This window comes from Prionailurus viverrinus, chromosome D2, assembly GCF_022837055.1.
Source record: "Prionailurus viverrinus isolate Anna chromosome D2, UM_Priviv_1.0, whole genome shotgun sequence".
Classification (NCBI taxonomy): domain Eukaryota; kingdom Metazoa; phylum Chordata; class Mammalia; order Carnivora; family Felidae; genus Prionailurus; species Prionailurus viverrinus.
Window position 1 is genome coordinate 74033418 of NC_062571.1, and position 12872 is coordinate 74046289.

General features: G+C 54.6%; 1 protein-coding gene across 2 annotated transcripts in view; it reads right to left on the bottom strand.

Moving 5' to 3' along the window:
* Positions 1-12505, bottom strand: part of HSPA12A (heat shock protein family A (Hsp70) member 12A) — a 69212-nt gene extending 56707 nt beyond the window's left edge. For both annotated transcript variants that reach the window (XM_047825201.1, XM_047825200.1), the window contains exon 1: positions 12354-12505. In XM_047825201.1, the coding sequence (XP_047681157.1) occupies positions 12354-12396 (43 nt within the window). In that variant the 5' untranslated portion in view covers positions 12397-12505. The remainder of the gene's footprint in view (positions 1-12353) is intronic.
* Between the last annotated feature and the right edge of the window lie 367 nt (positions 12506-12872).

Below are 12872 nucleotides of genomic sequence, written 5' to 3' on the forward strand. Positions count from 1 at the left end.
GAAAATAGGACTTCATCGGTTATCTGTTGCTGTTAAGAATGAGAAAGTTTCCCATAGGCCATTCATCTACTCTCTGCATGCACAGCCCTCACCTAGGAACCACCTACTGTGGATGACTTACTCGGTTACTAGCACCATAACTGTCTGTAAGAGGAAATTACTCCCTGACCACAGGACAGTGCTCCCCCCAGCTCCTCCCCTCTCCCAGCAAGTGACCCCAGCCCCTGGCCCGGGGTAACAGTTCCAGGGACAGGTCATAATCATGCCTGGACCTAGGGGCCTCCCCTGGGAGTCTGGACTGGCGCGAGAAAGACTGGGGCACCCATAAACTGGGCCTGCAGGGAGGGAGGGACAGGCCACAAGCAGAGTAAAGCAGAAGAGACCGGGGTGGGGAGGGGGGAGAACCCCAAGCTCCCGGTGCTTTCCCTCCTAGAGCCGGCACGGAGGGAGTTCCAGGAGCCATCCTGGGATCCTGTACAAAATCTCCTTTTGGCTTCCTCTAACGAGAAGACGTGCAGTTACCTGAAACTAAGAGCCCTACTTAACACTGGCACAAAAAATAGGCAACCACCAGTGTCGGTGGAGGAACTATGCAAGCGAACAGAGAAGGCGGCGCCTGGGGCTCGACCTACCGTTCAGGACTCTCACTCAGGGCACTCTGACGGCACACTTTAGTCCTCTACCTTAAACGTTACCCCTTCAAACACTGAAATGTAACTCCTGCAGGGAGGGACAAGCCTTTAAGTTATGGATGGCAAAGAGGTGTAGACCCCGTGCTGTCTCTGATTGGGAGGGGCTGGCTGGACTGACGGGTTAAGAAGGATTCTGAGACCACCCTGGATTCGGTTGGGAAGTGTGCAGAGGGAGCCAGCCGACCTGGATTCTTACGCTGGCCTTGCCCAGTATCTGGGAGCAGTCTCCTCAGCCCTCCCTGACCTCAGTTTCCCCATCTGTAAAGCGAGAGGGCAGGCCCAGCCCCGACATGTGGCCAACCAGCTCCCACTTGGCTGCCAATGCCACCTACGGGCTCTGTTTCCTCAACAACTTCCATCTCCGCTTTGGGAACAGGACTTCTGACGTTTGTGCTGTAAACAGTTTCTTATCCCAACCGGCAGAGATGGCCCCTCAGGGACAAGGAGAAAAGGAAAATAAGGGAAGGAAGTGACCAGAGGAATTTAGCCTTTAGCCCATGGAAACCTGGGGACAAACAAAGAGGCCGGCCTGTGGCCTCCGAGGCCGCAGACCCGCGCACTAACACCCACATCATCCGTGTCCCACGCCGGAACCGGGAATCTGTGCCCGGTCACAGGGAAACCCACAAGACCGCAGGGCCTTTTGTTTTTATGTTTGTTTACTTTTGACAGACAAAGGGAGCATGAGCGGGAGAGGTGCAGAGAGAGTGGGAGGGAGGGGATCCAAAGCAGGCTCTGCCCTGACGGCACAGAGCCCGACGCGGGGCTCAAACCCGTGAACCGTGAAATCATGACCTGCGCCGAAGTCGGCCACTCAACCGACTGAGCCCCCCAGGCGCCCCCACGGGGTCTTATTTACGAAACACAGAAGGCACCAAGGAGGATCCCTTTAGTGCCAGTTTATGGGGAGCAACTGACACAGGCAAAACCCACTTCCCGCTGAGATGTCAGGGTGCTCAGTGGTTCCACCCGACAGAACTCACTACTTTCCCAGAGCCTCTGGGTCCTGACGGCAAAAATGGAACACAGTAAGCAAAACTGCTCGAAAGACATACCAAACATCTGAGAAGCAAAACAGCCACAAAAGTCCAGCTAGTATACTCCAAAACGAGGTGCAGACACGAGAGGGACCTCTTCCAGTGGGCCGAACCATTTGAGGCCCCGCTCTGTAACAGAGCAAATATATATATTTTTACGTTTATTTATTTATTTTAGGAGAAAGAAAGCGTGAGTGGAGGAGGGGCAGAGAGGAAAAAAAAGAGAAAGAATCCCAAGTAGGCCCCGTGATTTCTGCGCAGAGCCCAACACGGGGCTCGATCCCACAAGGAGATAGTGGCCTGAGCTGAAATCACGAGCCAGATGCTTAACTGACTGAGCCACCCAGGAGCCCCTGGGGCAGATAATTTTAAGCGGGCACTCATCCTGCAGCAAACAGACATACAAGCGTTTCTGCCACAATGTGGCGTGTTTTCCCGGAAATCTTCACCTTCTGCAAAATCGCACGCTAAAAATAATAGGATTCATGGGAAAGACGGGGTGGTGCAGGTCGCTCAAGACTTACAGGACCTTGTCACTTGAGGCTTTCCCAAAATAGTCATGGCTCTAGCAATACCCTAGCAGAGTAAGCCGCACCAGCCCCTGGACCCAAAGCCCCAGTGGGTCAGTCGTTGACTGGTGCTTCTCCTTTGAGATGATGGGCCTCAGGGTCACTCACTTCTTTTTTTTCTTTTTCTTTTTAATTTTTTTTAACATTTATTTTTTGAGAGACAGAGAGAGACGAAGCGTGAGCAGGCGAGGGGCAGAGAGAGAGGGAGACACAGAATCCAAAGCAGGCCCCAGGCTGCGAGCTGTCAGCACAGAGCCTGCCGCGGGGCTCGAACCCACCAACCGCGAGATCATGACTGAGTCAGAGTCAGGTGCTTAACCGACTGAGCCACCCAGGTGGCCCAGGGTCACTCACTTCCTACAGAGACCATTCTCACCGCAATCAAAAACCCTACCCAGGGTGTCACCTGTATACACTGTGTTCTCACAACGCAAGGCCTTCCAGTCGCTTCCCTGGCCCTCTCAGCTTCTCCCTTCAGCCTGAGGGGGGTGGGGGCCGAAAGATACTAAAACAGCCACAACTTGCACTAAAGGAAGGTGCACCTGTAGACTTCTAGCATTTTTTTTAAATTCCTGTCCTATTTCTCTTCCTTCACGAGAAAGCCCATCCCCATCTATCGAAACACAAACACGCTGGGAAAAACTGCCAGTGAGCCAACACAACTTCCCCGCACAACATCCCTTCCCCGTTCATCAATCATGGAGACACGAGCTGTATAGACCAACAACCAAGTAATTGCAAGTGTAAGATAACCAGGAGTTGCTTTCCAGATAATTCGACCGTGAGTCACATCTGATTTACAACGGGCGGACTTCTGGACGCTACACATTCACAGAAAGTTGTAACAAGTGAGCGAATCCAGCCTGCGAGCCGCTTTCACACATAATGCCATTCTTTACAGTGTGTACTTTTGTCATTTTACTCAAACTGACTCGGAGGCAAAGTAGCCACCAATTCTTGGCAGCCCGTCCCACAAAGGGGTGGACCTCGTTCTCCACCCCTTGTATCTGGTGGGCCTCGAGACCTGCTTTGACCACTGGAAGGAGTCAGCACACAACTTCTCAAGAGGCCTTCCTTGCAACCTCCCGTTCTTCATCCTCTTGTTGTCCTGAGACCACCGTGTAACGAAGCCCAAGCCAGCTCCTTGAGAATAAAAGACCAAGTGCGGGAAGAAGTCCAGCCGACAGCCAGCACCAACCCCTATGCTCATGAGCGAGACCCTCTCGGACCCCGCAGCCCAGTGGAGGCGGCAGATGGCTGCAGTCACGAGTGACCCCAGGCAAGACCAGCAAAAGGAGCATATAGCACAGAACCATGAGCAAATAAAACGGCTACCGTTTTGACCCACTAAATTCTGGGGTGCTTTGTTACGCAGCAAACACAAATGCAATGTGACGCTCTGTAGACGTTTCACTTATTCTTTAATATTTTAATCATTTTCCCACTGGGGAACCAGTAAATCTTTTTACTGAGGTCTCAGTGATTTCACAGGCCCCTGAGAAGGGGCTAAACCAATCCCCAAAGTGGCAGTGTGCCCAAGGACCCTACCAGGATTGATTAAAAGCCAAGGGAGGGGAGGTGTCTGGGTGGCTCAGTCGATTAAGTGTCTGACTTCAGCTCAGGTCATGATCTCACCTTCATGAGTTCAAGCCCCATGTCTGGCTCTCTGTTGACAGCTCGGAGCCTGGAGTCTGCTTCAGATTCTGTGTCTCCCTCTCTCGCTGTCCCTCCCCCACTTGCACTCTGTCTGTCTCTCTCTCTCTCTCAAAAATAAAGACGTTCAAAAAAAATTCTTTCAAATAAAAGCCAAGGGCTAACCAACAACCCAAACTCCAGAAAGTTATCACACAGGAGGCAAGAGGAACCCAACCGATATAAAACACCAAGAAAGGGCAGTTCCTAACCTTTAGACCATCCCTGAGGGAGACTGGAGGCTCTCTAACTAATATTCCTAAATCTAGGCAAGACCCCAATCTTTCTGGATGTCGTAGACGGAATAATAAATAGCACTCCACCAAATACATCGGTATCCTAATCCTCAGAACCTATGAATGTGTTACCTTACATGACAAAAGGGATTTTGCAGATGTGATTACACTGAGGCTCTCGAGATGGGGAGACAGTTCTGGTTACTCAGGTGGGCCGCAAAAGAGGCCTTCACACCAGAGTTCTTATGAGAGGGAGGCAGGAGGGGCAGAGGCAGACAGCAGATGTGACAATGGAGGCAGAGGTTGGAGTGATGTTTTTGGTGGCAAAAGGGGCCAGGAGCCAAGGGATGCAGGTGCCCTCTAGAAGCCGGAAAAGACCAGGAAGTGGAGTCTCACCCAGAGCCTCCAGAAGGAACACACCTCTGCCAACACCTTGACTCTAGCTCAGTTAGACCCACTTTGGACTCACTGCCACCCTCTAGACTAGAAGATAGTAAATTTATGCCACTAATTTTCACAATAGCAATAGGAAACTAAAACAGTGGATAATTCCTCCTGCCTACAAGAATGTAACTTTGGACTATTCATAATAACAATAACAGCTAATAATAGCAGTTAAGATTAATTTAGTGTCTACTTTATGACGGGCCTTGTTCTAAGTGCTCGTCTGACACAAACTCATTTAACCCTCACCAAAAGCACACAAAGAAGACGATTACAACCCATATCTTACAGATGAAAAACTGAGCCTTCCAGAGGTTTAGTAACTTACCAGGGCCATGGAGCAGGTAAATGACACGGCCCAGGGTGGCACCCAGGCAGTCTGGCTCCAGATCCCACGTCTCACCCCGGCAACTCCCAAAGCAAACCGTCATTGGCAACAATCAACGACAGCGTAGGGAGCACCTGCCGTGCACCAGGCACGTGCTTAGCCTTAACTTGATCTTCTCTCATTCGATTCTCACAGCACCCACTGGAGCTCAGAGCAGGCTCCCAAGCCACCCTTGTTCACAGAAGGAGAAACGGAGGTGCAGCCGCATCACACCCAGGAGTTAAACACGGCTGGACCCGGTTTGGCCACACATCCTCCTGCCTCTCCCGTCCCACTTGAGGCCCACGTGGCTGGGGAAAGGACAGAGCTCAGTAGCACGACCACATAATTTATCTTCCAAACTGGGAGACTCAGAAAGTGAAAGGAGTCACTATTAAGAATTTCACTTCTCATAACTGCCCAAGAGGTACCCACCAGGACACAGGGCCACCCTGAAGACAAAACCCAGGCCCATATGCTGCCCCACCTGACATCCCTAGCTGCCAGGTCATGGTCAAGGCTGGAAGAGGAGGGGTGGTCCCGGCGGAGCTCAGAACGGTCTCTGCCTGGAGTCTCAGCACACAGACAGAGCCCGTCCAACGGCAGACTGGGAGTCCACCTGAGGGCAGAGGTCGGCAGCCCTGGGTAGAGTCCAAGGATACAAAAAGACTACTGAACCCCACTACTGCCCCAAACAAGAAGCCCAGCAGGGAGCTCAGAGCCATGGCAAGGGACCCCATGGTCATTAAATGTGGCCCACAGCCTGAGACACCCAGCTCATCTCCAAAGTTCTAGGCCTGCCGGACAAGAAGCCATGTGGCCTGAGGCTCCAGCTGGGCTCTGCCCCTTCCTAGCTGTGGGATCTCAGGCCAGCCCTTTTCCCCTCTGGGCCTTCTGGAGAAAATGCAGCCACTGATAATGCCCTACCTGTGTCTACAGGATTCATAATACTACATAATAACAGACAACAGCAAATGAGCCACAAACTTAGCAGAGGTTGTGGGAATAAAATCCTCTCTGAAATGGGTGCTATTGATTATTCCCACTTTACAGATGAAGAAACTGAGGTGGGGTGGGAGAGGGGCTAAGTCACTTACCCAGAATCCCAAGGCTGCTAAGTGGTAAAGTCAGAATTGGAATCCAAGCCGACTGTTCCTGTAAAATCACACCGAATCATTCTCTCTCCCGGACTCGGACAATGTAAAGCAGCACATTCTAGTTCAGAGTCCCTGAGGGAGTGCCTTAGTCCCTAGTCCCCCCACCCCCACCCCCGCCCTGATTATAAGTCTTATTGGCAGGCTTTGCAAATCCATTCCCAGGGCCCCTTTCCCTGGAAAGTCTAATTCCAGAAGGTCGGGGACTGAAAATCATAAGGACCTCCCTCCCAGGTGATTCCTAAAACACTTCTCTTCCCATTCAAGTCCCTCTGGAGACTGATTTCCAGAAAACAGAATGTCTCACTCTGGTGCTCCTGTAAAACTCTTGACCTCCTGTAAAACTTGACCTCCTGTAAAACTCTCTGGTCTCCCTCTTACCCAGAGTGCAGCCTCAGCACAAAGCTTTCCAAAGAAAAACACATGTGGCTAAAGGGTTCTGCCCGTGTTTGGGTTTCCATACATTTTCGCCACGGTTACCTTCTGTTTGTGGCAAGTGACACAGGTGTCCCACTTATGGAATTTACATAAATAAGACTCTTAAATCCTGTTAAAAAACAGCAGGTGAATTTTTAAAGTAATCAATAAATCACAGTTTAGGTGGCCAGAACATACAGTGGAATCAGGAAAGTGAATCTCAAATGGCTGAAGATTGAGAAAAAGTTCCCTAAGGATACGCTGTGCCCATGGAGGTTTTGCTGACGGTCCTGAGCTCTGTTCTAACATCACCCCTTCCTGCCCCCAGCTCTCTCACCCTGGGGAATGTACCCAATTCCTCTGAGCCTCAGTTTCCCCTTGTGTAAAACCTCCCACCTCATGGAGTGTTCATGAAGATTAAATGAGACAACACAAGTGAAGCATTTAACACAGAGCTGGTGCTTACAAACCCTGCAGACACAGACGGGGAGTGAACGGTGTCGGATGGTCCTGCCCTCTACCGCCTTCATGCTGAGGTCCCAAGTCTGAAATCCAGATATGTGGGAACTCAAACTCGGCTGTCCACTCAAAGAAGTCCTGATACAACAGTTCCGGGAGGAGACCCAGACATCAAGGCTTTTACAAAGCTCCCCCAGGTGATTCTAACAGGCAGCTGGGATCGAGAACTAACCCCAGGGCATGTCCAGGAGCCAAAGAGGGTAGCCTCTAATACTACATGCTCCGGAATCAGCCTTCAGCTGCCTTCATTCTTGCTTCCCACCAGTGGAATCTGCAGAGATGGGGGAAAGGCGTTCAAGGCGTTGTGTTTGCCGGCAAAGAGGTGTTCGTCGCATCAGAGTGGAGCACTGAAGGTCCGAAGGCATCGGGAACCTGAACATGTTCTCCACGCACCCTCACATCAGAAAAACTGAAGCGGAATCTGCCCACCTTCCCTAGCCTCTAAAGAAAGCAGAGCGGCTGGACCCCGTGCCACACCACACAAGGCAATGCAATCCCCGTGGACATCTGGGAGACAGAGGCAACAAAGCCGTCTCTCCCTTCCTCTTACGGGGCAAAAAACTTGGTAAATCCCTGCCCCTCTGATACCTGCACTAGCTCCACAACAGACCGAGGCAGGCGTCACGTGCTCCTTACACAGACCAGGAAAGGAACGCTTAGCTGGAGTTGACATGCACTTTGGGCCCCAAAGCCACTTTGCTCCCTTACTCCTGTGCACCTGTCACTGTCCGTCTTGGAGCCATGGATCGGGAGTCATTTCCAATAAAAGGAAGGCAGCAAGGATTTGCAGAGTCCACTGTGGTGGGGCCAGTGTCGGTTCTGGGCAGTGCCCGCACGTCTTGGTCCCCTCCTTGGCTCTCCCTGCTCTGCATGCCCAGACACGCCTGTAGGTGGAAGGCGCTCCCTCCCTGCCGAATGCTGCTCATTCATTAAAGCCCCTGGTTCCTCCCTGCCATTCTAATTATGCACAGCAATAATAAAGAAGCTTCCTCCCCTACCAGAGGCCTATTTATGTGATGAGAGAGCATTTCGCCCCCACGGTATTGACTCGTCACTCAAACCCTTGTTGGAATCAAAGTCTCATCTCTTTCAGGATTGACTGAGCCCTGCCTACTCCTCTTTAGCTTCCACCCACTCCTGCGCCTCCAAGTTTCTAGAAGCACCATTTCGCCAAGGAGTGGGCAGGATGCAGATGCCATTCCCCACCGCTGTGTTCCCTTAGGGATTACTGGCTGATATCCATTCGACACACAGTAGGATATTTTTTGAGTACCTACTATGTGCCCTTACTAAGATTGCGGAAATGAAAGACATAATCCCTCTCCCCCCTTGCTGGGAGAAAAGGCATTAAGCACACGCTTTTAGGGTCTGTGACTGATTCATATCCCATCTCGAGCATTCATTGGCTGGGTGATTTGATTCCTCGACTGGGAAAATTACCATATTTCTCAAAAGCCTCAACCGCCTCATCGGCAAAACGGGGTCATAATAACACAACCTCATAGGGTTGTTGGAAGAGTCAACGGGATACACAGAATTGGAACGTCTTGAGCACCCCATCTACACTCGCTGAGATTATCAACAGCCAGTACCGAAGACTTTGGAACCACATAGCCGAGATCTCACCAAGATGGATAAGCCTAGGAAGGCTTCCCGAGAAGTGATACCTGAGCTGGGTTTTGAAGGATAAGTAGGAGTTTTCTAGGGAAAGAGAGGATGTGCCTGGCGGGGGGAACTGCCTGAGGGCTAAAGGAGATCCCGGGCTCTGAGACACACAGGACACGGTGCGGGAAGCGTGCACAGGGAGTACAGAGGGACCACAGTGGCAGTGGACAGAGCTTCAAATGCAAGGACAGACACAGAAGTGGATCCATGGTCAGAGTCCTCGCCAGTGAAACCCAGAGCACCATTTCAACTCTTTCCTTAGCTCCTCGAGAGCCACGACCAGTGCCCTTCCACTTCCGTCTGTAGTTTGGCGGCCACGGGAAAGTGGGGCAGTCACACTCTACTGGTGGTGTGCTCATTCATTCGGACACTCAGTAGGATTCCCTAAGGGCCTATGACGGGCCAGGCATGTGCTAAGAGAGGCTGGACAGCTTGGTCACTTCCTAACCTTCACTCAAACCCATTCCCAGCTGTGCCAGGCTGGCCTGGCAGCTCTCTCCAGAAGTGAAATGGGGGTAACGGGGACTCTCTCCTAGCCAGCCATTCAATAACAAAGGTGATTTGGCCAGGGCCACATGAAATCATTTGGTGTTTTCAGATTGCAGCATAAACGAAGTCCTCGATAAATGTCAGTGTTTAAAATGTTTATTTTTATGATGCTTTACTGCTAGGGCATTAGAATCCCATCTCCGAAGTCCAACGCAATGCCTCCAGAGGGACCCCCCCGGGACACAGGCAACCCCCCTGCCTTCTGTTCCTCTGCCTAACCCCATCCCCACCCTGGAGCATATGACGAGGTGTCCACTGCCCACGCCTATCCCTGCCTGGGTCACCACAGGAGCTAGCTCAGCCTGAACCACCCCACACCCCCTCCCCTCCCGTTCATCTCATCCTTCTAGGGCTCCCTGGGTCCACCAACCTAGGTCTTGGTGGGGGCAGGATTGAAGGTCTAAAGATAAAGGGGTGGCCCTTCTGGTTTTGTAAATTAATTTAAATGTTCTATTAAGGAAATCTGCGCACATATACAAAGGGCATAGTAATGAACCACCACGTACCCATGACCCAGCTTCCACAACTACCAACATTCTTGTTTCGCAGGCAACTCCGCCCACACCCCACCCCCACTTGCTTTGTTGGGAAAAATGTTATGGCCAGCCTTTCTGGCCATACCGCCCAGGGCTCCCACTGCTCCCAAGAGCCAACACGGTCTGATCGCTCTGATACTTATCCTTTTGCACCAAAAGCATCCTCGAAATGATCCCCTGAAGAACACCATTTTTCTGTCCCTAACAGAGTAGTAATCACTGGCCACACCCACAGGGCTTACACAGGATGGCAGTGAAGGGCGAGAGCCCTATTATCAGATGGCCTGAGTCCAAATCAATACTTCCTAGATATGCGACCTTGGATAGGTCGCTCAACCTATGTTTAGATTTCCTGCCTGGCGGAAAGGGGAATGCTGGTAACAGATCTGATGAGGCTTGAACAAACAAAATAAGGTATGCTCTTTGCCCAGCACAGAATACTCAGTGAGGAAACCTTAGAAATAGATGTGTTAGCTGGTGGGTGAGCTCTGCTCCTATGAGATACTATTAATATCTCCCATTTTAGAGATGAAGGGATGAGAACCAAGAGAGAAGCAGCAAGTTGCCAGGGACAGCCTGCTCTGTGTCCCAAGTCCATGTGTCGGATGTTCTCACTGGCTGCCTTGAACTGCAGATCACTGGAAGTGAAGAAACACTCCAGAATAGACACGGGCGAACGGTGCCAGGTGGCCCGGGACACCCAGCATGTGTTTCCCCGTCCTGGATGGGGAGCTCTCCCAGCCTGAGACAACCACACAGTGCCTGTGTGTGCGTGCGTGTAGGGGAGGGGTGCTGAATTCGATTTTACAAGACAAAATGATGCGGGAGGGGGCCGGGGGGAGCAAGTCCCTGCTCACTCTTTCTGATTTCACACACCCTACGGCCAACCTTGCATTTGATACAGCCATTCACTATTTATCGCAGCACGAGAGGCAAGAAACTGGTTCACTAACTTAAGCTTTAGCAATTCTTGGCAATTCCGATGTCCCTCCCTATCATCCTATTTTTTTTTTTTCCAATTTAAAGGAAAAGGGGGGGGGGGATAAATCAGTCCAGTTGCTGAGTGATATCCAGACAAAGCCACCAGCCCATCAACCGCATTTGCCAGCTGGGGAAGAGCAGGGGCGGGGGAGATTTGGATGTGTGTTTGGGCCCCGCCTGGGCGCTCCCAGGCTGCTCCCCAGAGTGAGCCCTGTCAGGATGTCCCCCTCCCCCCGCACTCCCCCACTACTGCAGTGCCGTGTAGGGAGGCACCTCCCAGATCTGCAGGAACAATGGGCTGGGGAGGGGGCAGGTGCCGCTCGGAGCGCAGCAAAGGGCGGGGGCCGAGGCCACAGACAGTAAGACCGCCAGCACCCCGCCCATGGTGTCTGCGCCGCCACCTGACTCAGTTTCCCCAGCTTTGAGGTCCCCGCAGAGCCTTTCCTGGATGAATTTCCCTTACTTCCGAGACATTTTAATTTCATCCTCGCCAGGCGGTTTACCCTGCAGCTCCCCTCCAGCGGCTGCTACTGCTAAAGCCCCTCCGGTCAGGGACGCGCGGCGTCTCCGTGCGCCCAACTTTCCCCACTTGGGACCCACGATCCTGGCCAGGCCGTCCCCTCGGCTGGCGAAACCATGATTTACAGCCCTGGGCTCCAAAAGCTGTTCCTCTATCTTCCCTCCGTTCCCCGGTCCTCTCTCGCTCCTTGCCCAGCACCCCCGCCCCATGTGAGCCCTAACCTCGCTCCCCAAAGAAAGCAGCCACGGCACATTTGCAAAATGCGGGCGTTCGTCCTCGGCGCTGGGCGCCACCTTCCTCCCCCCGGCCCGGGCAACCAGGGGACGAGCCCCCGCCGCTTCGCCCCTCCACAGCCCGCAGAATCCCTGGGGATGGGCGGGGCGGGCTGTGCGCTGCAGTTCAGCCTGGAGCTGCAGCCCCCACTCCGGGCTTGTTAAATCCGACCTCCGAGGGGCGAGGGGACAGCTCCAAATCCTCGATTTGCCCCAGGCTCCCACCCCCGCCTCGCTGAGTCACGGAAATGAGCCGCTGGGGATTCGGGGCCACCCGGCGGCCGGCCCTTTACTCCGCAAGCGCGGGCGTCCCCGCACAGCGCGCAAGGGATGGACATGGTGGGGAGGTTCTCACCCGGACTCGCAAAGAGCCCCGCAGGAGGCGCCCCCCACCCCCGCCCGCCACGACGGGGATGGTCAGAGAGCCCGGGCGGGGGCTGCGGTCCCCGCCGCAGTGTCCGCACCCCGGCCGGGAGCGCAGCACGTGACCGGCGGGCCGGAGGCGGCCCCCAGGACCCCCTGCCCCGCCGCGGCGCTGACCCCGGCCCTCCCCGCTGGGGCAAGATGTTGCGGGGTGCGCGCCCACTTTCCCGCGGCCCGAGAGGGAGCTTCGGGGCCCCGGGCCGAGCGCGCCTCATCCCTCCCCCGCCCGGCCCGCCCGGCCCGCCCCGCCGCAGCCGCAGGACCCGCGCCCTGCGCTCACCTCGGGGCCCCGAGTCGCCGCCGCCGGCCTCCTTGTCCGCCATGGTCGCGCAGCCCCGGCCCGCGAGAGGAACCTCCGGCGCAGCCCCTGTTTCCGTGCGGGTCCCGGTCCGCGTCCTCGGCGGCACTCGGGCCGGGTCTGAGCCGCGGGGCAGCGGGAGCACTGCTGTGACGCGGCCGCCGCCGCAGCCCGGACTCCTCCCCGCGCTCCTCCCGGGCCCGCCCCGCGCCCCGCCCCGCCGAGCCCGGCAGGCTGGGGAAGGCCGGCGAAAGCAGGCGCGGGGCCCGGCTCGGCGTCTGCCCGCCCCCGGGACCCGTCGCTCCAGGCCCGGCCCCTCCTCTCCGGGACTCGCCCCCCGAGTCGGCCGCCGCCTAGGAGGTGGCGCGGCAGGGGCTGGGCGGCTCGTCCGGCGGCCGAACGCCGGCGCGCACGGCAGGCGCACAGCTCGGCGAGCGGCGGGGACTGGATTTCAGGTCCCCTCCGCCCGGCTGCGCGTCCTCTCTCTGGAATGGCAGGGGG